At 40.0% G+C, this 16,367-nt stretch overlaps 3 protein-coding genes across 3 annotated transcripts in view; all 3 read right to left on the minus strand.

The window, feature by feature from the left end:
- LOC140360242 (uncharacterized) overlaps positions 1-16,367 on the minus strand; it is an 89,023-nt gene that overhangs the window by 40,301 nt on the left and 32,355 nt on the right. The window lies entirely within an intron of this gene.
- The window catches only part of LOC140360243 (uncharacterized), a gene marked incomplete at its 3' end in the record, with an annotated part of 68,539 nt that overhangs the window by 12,798 nt on the left and 39,374 nt on the right, over positions 1-16,367 (minus strand). The window lies entirely within an intron of this gene.
- LOC140360405 (uncharacterized) lies at positions 8,698-15,654 on the minus strand. Its single transcript, XM_072445612.1, has 3 exons — positions 15,445-15,654; positions 12,716-12,824; positions 8,698-10,401 (listed from the first exon to the last, which is right to left on the minus strand). Exons 1-3 carry the CDS (start codon positions 15,623-15,625, stop codon positions 8,739-8,741), a joined length of 1,953 nt encoding a protein of 650 aa, XP_072301713.1. The 5' UTR covers positions 15,626-15,654; the 3' UTR covers positions 8,698-8,738.

Here is a 16,367-nt window from a genome sequence, read left to right on the forward strand (position 1 = left end):
GATGCAGTGACAGAGTGAATCTACTGGTCCATATTCACCTGCCGACAGTGAAACATAGATCTGAGTGTCGTCTGCATAATTGTGATAGGACACATTTTCACTGCGTATCAACTGACCTAACGGCAGCATGTAGAGGTTGAACAGAAGGGGACCCCGGACTGACCCTTGGGGCACTCCACAGGTCAAGGTCATGTGGTCTGAGACACAGCTACCAATTTCAACAAAGTACTTCCTGTCTTCCAGATAGGACCTTAACCAGTTTAGGGCAGTGCCAGTGATGCCCACCCAGTCCTCTAGTGTCTGTAAGAGGATCCCATGATCAACAGTGTCAAAAGCAGCACTCAGATCTAACAGAATTAAGACTGAAGCTTTGCCCGTGTCAGTGTTCAGGCGGATGTCATTTGTCACCTTGACAAGAGCAGTCTCAGTGCTGGGATGAGGTCTAAAACCTTCTGGCCCTCAGAGGCAACTGTTGTTGTGATTTTGGGCCTTACAAAAATAAATTGATTTGATTTGATTTGATTTAAAACCTGACTGAAAAACATCAAATGAGTTGTTTATTAATGTATACATTAATTAATTATGTATACATACATGCATGTATGTATGTATGTATGCATGCATGTATGTATGCATGTTACTTTGTATGTATGTACAGGTATGTATGCATGTATGCATGCATGCATGCATGTATGTATGTATGTATGTATGTACGTATGCATGTATGTATGCACGTATGTATGCATGTATGCATGCATATATGTATGTATGTATGTATGTATGTATGTATGCATGTATGTATGTATGTATGCATGTATGTATGTATGTAAGGCAAGGCAAGTTTATTTGAAGAGCACATTTCATACACAAGGCAATTCAAAGTGCTTCACACAGCAGGAAAAATGCATTAAAATCACAAAGAAATTACAGAAACAGAAATACAATAAAATTAACTAATTAAAAACAATTTATGTCATAAAAGAGAAGAGTGCAAAGAAAAATCCTTTCAGTCATATGCACAGCTAAACAACACTGTTTTTAGCTTAGATTTGAACATTGTCAGAATAGAACCTGTTTCACATCTTCAGGAAGACTGTTCCAGATTTTAGCTGCATAAAACTGAAACGCAAATTCCCCGTGTTTAGTTCTGACTCTGGCACCAGTAGGAGGCCGACCCATGTTTAGTCCTGACTCTGGCACCAGTAGGAGGCCGACCCATGTTTAGTCCTGACTCTGGCACCAGCAGGAGGCCGACCCATGTTTAGTCCTGACTCTAGCACCAGCAGGAGGCCGGTCCCTGAGTCCTCAGAGAGAGGCCATGGAGAGACTTATACACAAGCAGAGACCTGAGAACAGGACTAATGTTATCGTACTTCCTGGTTCTAGTCAGGACCCGAGCAGCAGCGTTCTTGATGTACTGCAGCTGTTTTACAGCTCGTTTGGAGAGGCCAGTGAGCAGGCCGTTACAGTAGTCTAATCTACTGGAGACAAACACTTGGTCACAAGTCTCTCCAAATCTGGTTTAGACATTATATTTTTGATTTTGGCAATGTTTTTTAGATGGTAAAAAGCTGCTGATGTTATTGATTTGTAGGTTTTAGAGAGAGACTCTGGAAGTGACGCTAACACTTTCTCTTTGTTTCTGTGAACAAAAACGATGATTTCTGTCTTTTCTGAGTTCAGCTGGAGAAAGTTATTTTGCATCCACAAACTGATCTGTTGGGTGCAGTGACAGAATGAATCCACGGGTCCATATTCACTGGCAGTGAAACATAGCTCTGACTCGTCTGCATAATTGTGATAGGACACATTTTCACTGCGTATAAACTAACGGCAACATGTGAAGGTTGAACAGAAGGGGACCCAGGACTGACCCTTGGGGCACACCACAGGTCAGGGTCATGTGGTCTGAGACACAGCTACCAATTTCAACAAAGTACTTCCTGTCTTCCAGATAGGACTTTAACCAGTTTAGAGCAGTGCCATTGATGCCCACCCAGTCCTCTAGTCTCTGTAAGAGGATCCCATGATCGACAGTATCAAAAGCAGCACTCAGATCTAACAGAATTAAGACTGAGGCTTCGCCTGTGTCAGTGTTCGGGCGGATGTCATTTGTCACCTTGACAAGAGCAGTCGCAGTGCTTGTGATGAGGTCTAAAACTGAAAAACATCAAATGAGTTGTTTATTAAGAGGAAATCTCTGAGCTGTTGGTAAACAATCTTTTCAAGGGCTTTTCCCCAAAATGGCAGATTAGAGATGAGCTAGTAATTACTCTGCGGCATCAAGACTGCTCTTCTTAAGGAGAGGCTTTATGACCGCAGTTTTCAAAGACATTGGGAATGTTCCAGATTGAAGCAACATATTAACTATGTGAGTGAGTGGTGCTAACAAACTGTTCAGCACAGACTTTAGAAATCTGGTGGGTAACACATCGAGGCAGCATGTAGATGAACTCAGACTGGTGATGATCTCCTGGACAGTTTTGTCAGTTACAGGTGCAAAGTGCACAAGCTCTAAGTGTCTAGGTGGTTTTAGGGTAATTTTTTGCATTGTGGGATTTATAGCATTTTTAATGCCCTGAACTTTGTCATTAAAGAATAATGCAAACTCATTACACTTGGATGTGGAAATTAGTTCCAACGGCAGCTGAGCTGGAGGGTTTGTTAATCTGTTTACCGGACAGAGCAGCATCGACCACATGGATGTTTGAAATATTTACCCCCTTTGTAATTATGAGATCTCGAGTGTGCCCTCTGCTGTGGGTGGGGCCTCTCACATGCTGAGTAAGACTGAAGGTTTCAAGGACAGCATCAAGCTCTTTAGCATTTCTGTCACAAATATTGTCAACATGCACATTGAAATCACCTATAATGACCAAACCATCAAAGTCTGTGCATACAACTGAAAGCATCTCAGTAAAATCATCAATACAACTTTGGCAGTGTTGGGGAGGCTTGTATAAAACAATGAAGAGAATGGATGGAGACCGTTTTAGCTCCATTTTAAAGGATACATACTCAAATGATGAAAACATCCCAAAAGACAACCTGCGGGTCATTATTTCATCCCTAAAGATAGGACAGACTCCAGCCCCTTTTTTATTTTCTCGTGTTTCAGATTCAAACTTAAAGTTAGGCGGGGCAGATTCTATCAGAACTACATTTCCTGTGTTTTTGTCAAGCCATGTTTCAGTTAAAAACATAAAATCAAGATTATGATAAGAAATTAAATTATTAATTAAGAGTGATTTGTTACATAAGGATCCGACATTTATCTTTTCACAGGGAATATGAATCAAATTTTCCAGATTGGGCCGCCTGACTCGCATTTTGTTTTCCCATCTGTATGATGTGACTAAAGAAATAGCACTAGGGGGGGCTATTTTTACATAGGGCCCAGGGTTGGTTTGATTCTTAATATGACAATAAGTCCTGGCAACGCTGAGACCCAGTGTATCCTATCTATGGGAGATACCAGGTGAAAGGCGAGGGGGATGGGTGGTGAAGCCTTTGTTGGTGTTGTCGGCTTGTGCGGGGAAGAGTTGTTAAGTATTAAGTTAAGCGTGAGTGGAGCCATCTTAATGCCTGATTTGATCGGACATTCAAAATGGTTGGGAAGGCCCATGGGTGCGGGTGGAGATGAGAAGGAGAATGAGGAATCTGTGGTGGGAGTAGATGTTGCAGGGGGAACCCAGGGCTGGTCTGAAGGCAGGGGCGATGATAGGGATGTTGTTGGGCCTGTCACAGATGGGTCCAAGGCCTTTGAAGATTGTTGTGGTGCTGTTGCTGATGAGTCCTTTGCTGGAGGCGGTGGAGGTGAATGTGGAGCAGCTGGAGCTGAATACTTTTCTGGTGGTGGTGGTGGTGGTGGTGGTGGAGCGGCTGCTGATGAATCCTTTGGTGGAGGCTGTGGTTGTGGTGCTGAAGCAGTGATGTTGAAACATTGGCTCGGTCTCTGGCTGATGGAGCAGGAATTTTTCTCTCATTCCTCTCTTCTCTAACTATCTGCTCAGGGACCTGTCCAGGCCCAGTCCAATGCCTCAGAGCGTGGAGCAGGTTCTCTGTCAGCACCCTCACTCCACCTCTGCATAGGTGGGGGCCATTTCTCTTAAACAGGTCCTCTCGTTTCCAGAATAGATAGAAGTTCTCAATGTAGTGTAGTCCTCTAGGTACACACTCTTTGGACAGCCATGTGTTCAGCTGAAGAAGCCGACTAAACTTGTTTTTCCTCTTGTCGATGTTTGGAAGAGGTCCACTTATGAATGTTTTGATTTCCACTTTATCAAGCACGTCGAATAACTTCAAGAAGTCTCTTTTCAAAATTTCAGTCTGTTCCCGTCGTATATATCCACTGCACCCACGTGCACAATCAGCTGATTGTTCCTCCATGCTTAGCCAAAACATTTGGAAGGAGTGACGTTATCTCACTCACTGTGGCGCTTGGAAAACAGTGTGTGTTGATCTTTTCATGCGTCACACGACTTATCGCGCCGTCTCCAATCAGGACAGATGTACAATCAGTGACCTTGACGCTTGGCACAGATCGTCCCTGCTGCATTTTCGCCACGTCATGTATTACATGTTTTCTCTGTTCATTTAATTCCGTCTCTGAAAGTGGTAAAAATTTGTTTGTAAGCTGTATTTTAGGTGACTTTACGTTATCTTTGTATCGTTTAGGCTTTGCCCCAAGATATAACCTGGTCTTTCCGGTTTTTAGACAGTTTTGTAAACGACACAAAGTCACTGCGATTTAGGTTGAAAGTAGCAGTTTTTCTTGTAAAAAGTGTGCTCTCCTTACCACCGGCAGACACAGGAATGGTATCGTGAAGAACGTTTTCAGATTCCAAAACAAATATCCGTGTTTTCAGCTCATTCATTTCTTGTTGATATTTCCGACAGCGTTCACACGTCTTTTTTTCCTTCTTCTCCCGGACATGACGCTGGTGTCAGATATGTCGTTAAAACTGTAAAAAATTTCTTAAAATCCTTGGTTTACTTGAAAAAGTCATAAGCAAAATAAATAAGGAAAGCAGCGATAGAAAGCTGGAGCGAGCATGAAAACGTGTGCACTTCGGAAGCAGGAAGTCAAGGGGTGCATGTATGTATGTATGTGTGTATGTATGTAAGTCAGTAGGTCAGTGCATGCTCAACACTTTCTTGGGTCTGAACAAATGGTTGTTTGCAAATTATTTAATCCAGTTTGACAAAATCTTGATAGGGTGTCCTTCCTTATTCCTTCCTCTTATTTTTCTGTTGCTGTTACTCCAATACATGAGGCTAGAGCTGATGATAAAGTACTTTCCCTTAAGCCCTTTACACAGAAGTACCGGTATTAAATATGTTGCTCTCTATAGATCCAAAAAAGTCCACTGGAGCTAACAACCTCGAACCAAGGGTACTTTTGTTATCAGCACCACTAATGGTAAATTATTTAACTCGGCCCTTTGCACAAATGTGTCAATAATGTCAATAATTTCTGTCCAACCTCAAAACTATCCTGCCTAGCAAAACTTTTGGAGAAGCTAATAAGTACCAGGTGCATGCTTTTAAATAGCTACCAGTCTGGATTTAGTCCACGGTATGACACTATCACAGCTGCAACCAAAGTTAGAAATGATACCGCTAATGCATCGGACAATCATGAAGAATGTGCTGCTGTTTTTGCTGATTTGTCAATGGCTTTTGATTCAGTGGATCACTGTATTCTCTTGGAACATCTGGATGCTATTGGGTTTGATTCAAATTCTAAAAAATGGTTTGCAGATTACCTCACAAATAGAGCTCAAGCTGTTTCTGCTGGGGTCTAATTAGGTTAATTTCTAAAACACACAGTATTTTGAAGCACACACAAACACATCACAGCTGTCCCTACTGTCCCCTCTGTCCTTGATGACTCTGTGTGAGCTGATTTACCTGTGTCTGTATCTTCACATCTGGTTCACCTTTTCCTGAGCTTGTACAGATCGAGTGAGTGTTACGTTCTAACTTTTATGATATTTACACAGAAAGATGTCAGATCTCATTTCAATACCCAGGTTCTAAACTACAGATCCGTACATCACATGCTCCACTTGTGGTTTCTAGATTCACTTCCTCATTAGACTCATTTCTCCATGAATATTAGTTAGTTGAATATGATTTACCTAAACATGAGCCGATAATCAGTGGATTTAATTGAGACAGATGGGACAGAGAGGGAGGAGCAGCCACTGCACGCGGCAGCAGTCACATCAAAGGATTTATGACAAAAAGTGATTGTAACGACTCACGCCTCTCAAATTCACAATTAAAACTTCAGAATAAATTGTGTTTTAGTCGCCAACACTTAATACTGTTTAGACAGAAGGCTATTTTGTTTTGATGTTGCCCTGTTCACGCACATTAATAGTGCACTAAGAGGAGTGACACGGATGCCTTTTCTGACAGAGCGAAAGCAGTAGGAGCGATATGGATGGATCAGCACCAGAGGGACAAACACTTTTGCTGCAGAAAGAACAAAAAAACAAAAGCATGTGATGCATGAAGCTCTTATTCTGCAAGAAAAACTGCATGTGGAACGTGAAAACGTTGTGAGCGTGCACGTCTGAGTCTGGCACAGACATTATTTCAGTTTTATAAACGGACCCTTAAGAAGAAGCTGTCACTGGGATAAATGTCACGCATAAAGACAAATTAACGTGTTGGATCTGCGGCCTGCTCCAGCTCTTCATTAAACCAAACCTGCACATGTGCTCCGTCTGAGGGACTTTTCTCAGGTCCAATCACAGTTTCATAAATGCATTCGCAGATTCAGAGGATCTTCTCTGTTACAGACACAGACTGATGCGGTCACAGTGGTCTGAGAGAGCACTGCACGACTTCTCATGTGTCTTGAATGAGTGAAATAAACAGCCCTTCTCCTGCTTCAGTTTAAATGTGATCATCTCTCTGAATTCAATTATTTTAGGCTAAAAGATGTATTTGCTGATGATTTCCTGACTCAAACACTTCCTCAAACTTATTTCTGCTACACTCCACGAGTAGGAGGGTCTCAGTTTGTGTGGAGATAAGCAAAGTCCTGCGCTTAGTGGAGTGATAAATGTGCAAGCTTTATAAATGAGGCTCCTAAAGTTAGTTACTCAGGTTGCATTGGTTTGGTTTTGTCAACTCAGAAGTTACTCCAAAACTCTGTGGCCTGTTGCTAGAATCCAGGTGAACTTACTCAGAGGAGAAGCCCCAGCGGCATTGAAGGATGGGACAAATTCAGGGGACAATAAAGTGCACCTTAACTTTAAGAGTATGTTAATATGTTGTAGTGAAGTGAGTCTAACCTGTCCTGCACGTATATTTAGCCTCAGAGTATTTGACCACAGACAAACAATATCAGTTGTGTTCATAAATCACTGTTTGGACAGAACATTAAACACAACGTTGAAACTTTGTATTTAAAGTATATTGTATATATATATATATATATATATATATATATATATATATATATATATATATAGATATATTACCTTTATTTTGACCATGACAGAACACAAAACAAAACATTTAAAATCCAGAATATAAGAGAAGAAATAGAAAGTGAAAGCCTGCCCTCGGTTCATCTGAATCTGACCATGAACAGTAGATGCTGTTAGAACACAATCTGCCACTGTCATAATATCACCATTATCATCAACTATCTACATCATTTTAATCACACAAATGGATACAGTTTGTATAACATAAATATCATTGCCTTAAATGGACTTATGTTTGGACTTTGTGTGAAGTCATTTCCAGTTTCCATATTTAATTGGTGTGGGCTTGTTTGGGTAAAAACATTAGCCGTGGTCACTCCCACCACTGTCCCAGCTTGGCCTGTTACGACTTATCATTTGAGAGGTAAAAACATGCACAAGGACATTTTGAGACTCGATAAACGTGTGTTTTGTTTGGCTGCACAAGTGTCTTTCATGGACCAAAGGCTCGATTGCCGCAGCCACAGGTCACTGTGTGGTAGAGACAACAGTAAGGCAGCAGTGAACTGCCATTAATGCCACGACCCAAGCGCTGATTCCACATCATGCAGCTCCGCTCCTCTGCGCTGTGCCACAAAACGCCTCCATCTGAGGGTACAGACCCTTGCTTTTTTTATGTGCTCTCTGTGCATGCTTTACTAGCGCTCCTCTGGGCTCTGCAGCCCTGAGGAGCGCTAGAAGAGCATGCACGGAGAGCTGAGTTTGTGAAATCAAAGTTCATCATTAAAACCAAAATAACCATTTATTCTAAAGTTGGAGTGCAGATAACTGGTGTATTCTAGGATCGCTCTACGGCCCACGCCACATCAGTTTATAAGTTTAATCTCCACCACAAGGGTAATTACACATTAAACTGTAATAAAAGTGTTCTCCTGTGTTTTGGAGTCACAGAGTCTAGTGTGTGTCTGATGTTCTGAGTTGTTGCAAAAGTAGAATTCTCCTTCACACAGCGCATGGTCATCTTTTACTTCATTTGAACATGAATAAAAAAGCAATACAAATTGTTACACTGCTACAAGTAGAGATTATTCCTTAGAATTATTGCATCAGTCAAATGCTATTTAAACAAAAAACAAATAGAAACTATGGTAACTGGCCAAGTCCCAGATTTTTTGTCTTAAGATTTAAGTCTGTAATGTTTTTCTGCAGATATTTCCTGTTTAGGCAGGCATAAAACACAAATGATAAGTGGCAAATAATATGTTTCTTTAAATGTGCTTTATAGGTTTTTCACCTGTGCGTTCTCATGTGTTCTGTAAGATAAGACTTTCGGGCAAATGTTTTATTACATAATGAACAGCTGAAAGGTTTCTTGTTGGTGTGTATTTTCATGTGTTCTGCAAGATTACGCGTATGGGCAAATGCTTTATTACAGATTGAACAGCTGAAAGGTTTCTCACCTGTGTGTGTTCTCATGTGTTCTACAAGATAAGCCTTCCAGACAAATGTTTTATTGCAAATTAAACAGCTGAAAGGTTTCTCATCTGTGTGTATTCTAATATGTCCTGCAAGAGAACCCTTCCGGGCAAATGATTTATTACATACTGAACAACTGAAAGGTTTCTCACCTGTGTGTACTCTCATGTGTTGTATAAAATAAGCCTTCCAGAGAAATGTTTTATTGCAAATTAAACAGCTGAAAGGTTTCTCATCTGTGTGTTTTCTAATATGTCCTACAAGAGAACCCTTCCGGGCGAATGTTTTATTACAAATTGAACATCTGAAAGGTTTCTCATCTGTGTGTATTGCCATGTGCTCTGCAAGATAACGCTTTCGGGCAAATGTTTTATTACATACTGAACAGCTGAAAGGTTTCTCATCTGTGTGTCTTGACATATGTTCTGTAAGATTACGCTTTTGGGCAAATGTTTGATTACAGACTGAACAGCTGAAAGGTTTATCATTTGTGTGTCTTGTCATGTGTTCTGCAAGATTACGCTTTTGGGCAAATGTTTTATTACATACTGAACAGTTGAAAGGTTTTTCATCTGTGTGTGTTGTCATATGTTCTGCAAGATTACCCTTTCGGGCAAATGATTTTTTACAGATTGAACAGCTGAAAAATTGTTCACCTGTGTGTATTTTCATGTGTCTTACAATGTTACCCTTAAGGGTAAAGTTTTTCTTACATATTGAACAACTGAAAGGTTTCTCATCTGCGTGTGTTCTTCTGTGTACTACAACTTCATTATATTTGGCGAAAATCTTGTTACAGATAGAGCATCTGAAATGTTTCTTGCCTGTGTGTGCTTTCATGTGCCTTGCAACGAGACATTTATAGGCAAGGTTTGGCTTACTGATTGAACAACTGAAATGTCTTTCTCCTGTGTGTATTCTCTTATGATATAGGAGACCATGAGAACCAGCAAAGTCTTTCTTACAGATGAAACAACGGAATGGTTTCTCTCCGGTATGAACTCTAACGTGTCTTTGCAAATTTTGTTTAGTCCCAAATTTATTTTTACAAACAGAGCCCTGGTGTTTCTTCCCTTCAGCTCCTTCGGCTGTTCCTGACATGTCTCCATTGTTTACACTGGTCTCTGGTGCAGATTTGTATTTGGGGGATTGACCAGAATTTTGTACAGCTGTGCTTGTGTTTCTGATCTGGACTTGGTTGTAGTGTTCTTCATCAGCCTCTGTCTCCATCTGTGCAGCTGAACCTCTGAGTGGAGCTCTCCAGTTTTCATCATTGTCAGAGTCAGAAGAGTGCTCTGTGTCTCCCTCAGTCTCTGAGTGGAAATCTGGCTCTGAGCTGATGTCCTCTCCTTGTGTTTCCTCTTCTTTGGGCTCAATTTTTGTTTGTTGGAGCAGAGAGCAGTCTTCAGTCTTCACACAGACGGCACCGGACTCAGGAACAGAGCTGAAAAGAAATAAGATTATAGGGTTTCTGCAGGGGTGAACAAGTCAAATTCAATTCAATTCATTATTTTGACATGTTGGTTCATTGAAGAGGATTTCTTCAAAGACATACAAATATGACACAGAAAAGTTCCAGAAATTCATCAAAAATAATACAATATCCTGAAATACCATTAATAATTAGAGTTGAATTAAATAGTCTAAATAACATTATTTTCAGTGTAATTCATAGTGTTTTTATTTGGTTTGTGCTTTGAAGATATTAACAGAAGGTACAACACAGTCGTGAGGGCCCTACAAATATATGAGCCACTCTGAGTGCACAACAAATGACCACACAACATCCAATGATTTGGTTAGAGAGTAGAGCGTGTCCCACTGTCCCAGGCTAAAACGCGTTTATTGTCATTATTCTTCTCGGCAATCAACCTCTACAACTGTAACATAAAACACATCTCATCATGGATTCAATTCCAGCATTTGTCGAATGTCTGTACCCTCTCTCTATGACATGAGACATGCGCACACGCACTCAGGATTTATTAACAGACAACAACAAGATAATATGACGATCCCTCCACATAATGAACCATATACAAAAATAAGAAAAAGAAAGCTGTGATCTTAAAGGCGGTATGGACGATTTTTCTGCGATTTGAGAACGCAGGCGGAAGTGCGCATGCGCACTCCCCCGTGCGGACTGATACGACACACACGTGCGTTTGTTTATGAGCGCAACGGAGCGCATCGCATCGCTCGTCTCCCGTAGATTTCTGTCCACTTCTGCGTCAGCTCGAACTGTCTTTCTCCATCTTCATTTTGCCCCGTACACTGAAGGAACTATATTATGATGCACTTAGGCATGCGGAAACGTGGGGACGAACCGCACGTGGCTGCAGGTGAGCGGTAGGTGCGTTTTATGATTGATACGTGGCAGGACAAATGATTTATCCACGCCATGAGGAAATATGATAAAAAAATTCACTGAAAAAAATCGTCCATACCACCTTTAAGTTTGAACGCTGAGAAAGCATCTGATCCTGTTAGCTGGCCTTTTTTATTTAAAGAATTTCAAAAACACGACTTCATTATAAAAAATATTGTTATTTTTTTATGATGGTCCAACATCAAGAATCAACAGTCACCTGACTGTGCCTGGTCCCTTCTCCTGTTTGCTCTGTCCTTGGAACCATTGGTCTAATATATTAGACAATCAAAAACAATCCACTGCGTCACAATTGTTGGAACATAAAATTACATGCTATGCAGATCATCTACTATTATATTTGACCAAACCAGAAATTCCCATGTCTAATGTGAATGATTTTTTTTTAAGAAAATAAAAGAAATATACAGACCGCATCAGACAATAAACCACAAGTGTCCATGTTGTAACATGAGATATTTACATATAAAGAAACTCGATAGTGACGAGTCTTTTAAAACGATGCTCTGCGGCGGGTTTAATTAGACTAATTTCTCAGTGAATATGAGTTGGATTGTAATAGAACACAGCATTTTGAAGCTTAACAAACAGAAAACACATCACAGCTGTCCCCTCTGTCCTTGATGACTCTGTGTGAGCTGATTTACCTGTGTCTGTGTTTTCACATCCGGTTCATCTGCTCCTGAGCGAGTGTGTGTTACGTTGTAACATTAGATATTTAAACAAAGATATGGTCCATGGTAGTGATGCTAGAGTCAAGTCTGGCCAATAAAGTATCATTTCAATGCGGCAAGTTCTAAACTACAAACGTCCGTATCAGACGCAGAGCCAGACATTCTAAGCATATGGGGCTTAGTCCAAAAAGAAAGAAGGGGTTCATTCAGGCCGATATTAGGTGGTTTTAGTGCCCCCAATACAGTACTGTACAGTACTGTACTGTACCGACTCACTCAACTCACTCAACTCACTCAACTCACTCAACTCACTCAACTCACCTCACTCACATTAAAATAGTTCTTTAAAATTACCACTGGACAATAACTTGATATGGAATATAAAGAAAATGTTTGAGACTCACATTTGCAGATGCTCTTCCTCCTGTTTGACGCTCTGTTCTTCCTCCTGTTTGACGCTCTGCTCTTCCTCCTGTTTGACGCTCTGCTCTTCCTCCTGTTTGACGCTCTGCTCTTCCTCCTGTTTGACGCTCTGTTCTTCCTCCTGTTTGACGCTCTGTTCTTCCTCCTGTTTGACGCTCTGCTCTTCCTCCTGTTTGACGCTCTGTTCTTCCTCCTGTTTGACGCTCTGCTCTTCCTCCTGTTTGACGCTCTGCTCTTCCTCCTGTTTGACGCTCTGTTCTTCCTCCTGTTTGACGCTCTGCTCTTCCTCCTGTTTGATGTTCTGCTCTTCCTCCTGTTTGATGCTCTGTTCTTCTGGCTCCTCTTTAATCAGTAGAGTATCTGGGATTTCCTGTTTCAGATCAGGACCAGGACTCAGACAGGGGAGCTGGACACCTGCAGGACACAATAAATAAATATGTTAACTCCTTACGAAGACATTAGGCTGGGCGATTTGAATAAATACAATCTTGATTTCTTTTTGGCACACTTTTACTATTACAATTATAGATCACAGTAATTGAAGACTGATGCTCTTTAAAACATAACTAAGATTTCAATATTCCTTATACCTTGATTCAAAGGCTTTTGTCCTTCTATGGGCCAGACATTCAAAGCATCCGGGGCTTAGTCCAAAAACAAAGATTCATATATATATATATATATATATATATATATATATATATATATATATATATATATATATATATATATATATATATATATATATATATATATATATATATATATATATATATATATATATATATATATATATATATATATATATATATATATATATATATATATATATATATATATATATATATGCCCTTTTGCCTTCACTCTACTGTGTGTGTCCAAACTGAGATAACAGTTAAACAGTTCATCATTAATAGTAACAGATAAAAATATCAGACATGTGCGCAAAACTTCATTAAAATGTAAAATGCCATTACCGCTTCACTTTGGCGGTTTTAGGGATCATAGGGCAATATTGAGGTTATCGCAACACCCCTACTTTTCATGTAACTTCTTTAAATTGCCTTCTCGCACCGTCCAGTGTATTTTTGACCTCTTTCCCAGTGTTTTCTACAGAAAGTTTTAGCGTTACCACTTACAGCCTATTCTTTCAATTGCTGCAAAGATGGGGACATTAATAGACAACAAGTCATCCTCCATGCTTGTTAAATTTGATTGTTTACAAGGTAAACTAGTGTTTGTAACAGAAGCTTCCTTGAGCATCTCGTCCATAGTCCTTTGTGCATATGATATGATGTATGAATGGATGGACGGATGTATAATAGCATTGATATTGCTCATAATGGTCACACAAAACAAAAATAAATGAATAACATCCATAAATGTGACTTATCACCGGTGTAGCGTTCAGACTCAACCACACAGGCTGTTCATTCAGACAGCACAATGGCCCGTTTCACACATAAACCTTGCTCTGGACCTTTCAGTATTTGTAACATATGAAAACCCTCTTTTAAGGCAAGCAGACAGTTCATACCAAGCTAGGTGCCCTTCATGAAATTCAAACACAATCAGAGCAAGTCGATCAATTAATTACATTTGATTAAGTAGTTGCATTTTCTCTAGTATAAAATATTTGATCTAATAATAAATATTATTAGAACCTAAATATTGTAGGTTTGGAAGATTTCAAATGTGTTTTTTTCTTTAAAGTGAATTATGTATTAGTATAATATATACTGCTCATCATATCCATTAACATGTTTTATATATGCCAATTATAGGTAATTAACTAATCAACGTGTCCACTATTTTATACTAAAAATTATTCCCATTTACTTTAGGCTTATTTTAAAACATAATCCTAAATTTGTCCAAAAAGTTCTGTCTGTGCCTCAAGCTGGACTGTAAATGTGAGCAGTGAAGAGAGGGGGCGCTGCAAACCAAATACTGGTCAAAGGCTTTTGTGGATGTCACTTAATTATTAGTGGTAGAAGTATGTCACAGCTATATTCAGGCATTTTTTTAAAACAAACATGCAGATAAACTATTAAGTTAAGCTTAAACAATTAAAAAATAACAAACTATCTAATATTATCTAAATATTGAATGAAACTTGGTTATTTTCAGTGCATTGCAATATCTGGTGTATTTGTATCATAATCCTAAACGGAGCATATTATACAGGGACGAGCTGCCGAGCTGAGCCGTAATGAGACTCGGGCACTGCTGTCTTACAGATTGTCTTTTTGGAGTGAGCAAACATCCTAATGGGCTTTGTGAGTGTGGGAATCCTGAAACTATATCATGTTATGTTGTCATGCAGCAAATACAGCTCGGAGTGAATGTTTTTTCATATAACTCCATGTATTTCTCGTATGCAAAGCAAGTTGAAAAAGCTCTCTTTTCTTCAATAATCTGACAGTATCTATTCATACCAGCAGAGGGCAGCATCGCACCTCATAGCTACAGCCTGACGGAAATAATTAGAAGAACAACTAAGCCGTGGTTACGCTCATTAGCATCAAGCACGAATGTTCCAATTCTCCGTACTCGGGCTGCGTGCTCCCGTTCTTCCCTAAGTCTGCACTTTTTACCTTCTTGAGGATTGAGAACGGGCCAAAGTCGGACACAAACCTACCCAGGGAACTCGGATCTGTGCAGGGCTTACTTATACCGAACGCGCCTAATCACTCATTTTTAAAAGTGGATGGGTCGGACTGACACCCATGATTACGGCCTTTGTGCAGCCCAAACTATGCCCCAAATATTGAAAAATGCAGTCAACAATAAATTCCCCTATTTTAAAGCAGCGAGGAGCAAGTTCTTCCGGAGGCGGCGGCGCGGGCGACCGATCATTTCCGTTATATTTCCGTGGTTCTTTGGCCGCTTGTTTTGTGCGGACAAGCCTTTGTCACATGTTGATCTATGAAACTCTCCAGAGAAGCGATTCCATATATTTGAATAGATTGGTGTCTAGGATACAGAAGACTTCATGCAGCTCATAAGACTTAGGCTCATAAACAAGACTCACCGTGTCTGTTCAGCACGACCCTCGGGCTCAGAGCTTTCAGAGCCGAGTCCAGCAGCTCCTGTTTCCTCTGGTTCTCCTGTTTAGAGTCACACAGTTCCTCCTCATTCTCCACTATCGTTCTTTCTGCTGTCGCAGTCAGCCACGCAGTCACAGAAGTTCTCAGAGTTTGATCTTTGGACATTTTCACATATAGTTTTGTGAGTAGCACAATGTTTGCTACAGCTGCTAAAGACTCTTTAGTTTATTTCCGGGAGTGAAGAAGGTTAAAGTGAACACTTCCGCCACCTTCTGGAAAGGAGTGTGAATCAGACTGACAGGAGATTTCCTGTTTTGGAAAGAAGCTAAAACAATGACCTAAAATAATGTTCCCAGAATCTAAAGCCTGAACTTTCTGAACTTGAATTGTATTTTTAGGTTCTGACTTCAAGCCTTTCAAATTCCAGCCAGCGAGTCCTCTGACCTTTACTTAATGTATTCCTTTATGTCCACCCTCTGATTAAAGGAAACTGTCAAGCTGCTGGGAATGTTAAACATAATAATTTTAAAAAGCTATAACCCACATATTTTCAGTCAAATTAACCATTGTGGGATGATCATGGTCAGTTTGTGGCCCAGAAACTAAAAACTACCCTAAATTCTCCAAAAATTGATAAAACTTTTAAATGGATTCCAAAGTCCTTAAAACTCATCCCTTCAACTTTAACAGAGGATTTTTAAAAATGAATTAAACAATTATAACCTTCGATTTATTAAGGCTTATAAATCAGAACTTTCAAGGGGAACTATATCCAAATTGTTTCAATGCGTTGCTAATCCAGGCAGATACTTTATTAATTATATTAAAAGCAAATGGGAAAATGGGAAAGAGAAGGACGTATTGTTTTGACAGATGAAGAGTGGGAAAATATGTGTACATCCCTGTG

The sequence above is a fragment of the Eucyclogobius newberryi genome, unplaced genomic scaffold (assembly GCF_026437365.1).
Source record: "Eucyclogobius newberryi isolate DKJ021-1_F unplaced genomic scaffold, fEucNew1.0.hap1 SCAF_15, whole genome shotgun sequence".
NCBI lineage: Eukaryota > Metazoa > Chordata > Actinopteri > Gobiiformes > Gobiidae > Eucyclogobius > Eucyclogobius newberryi.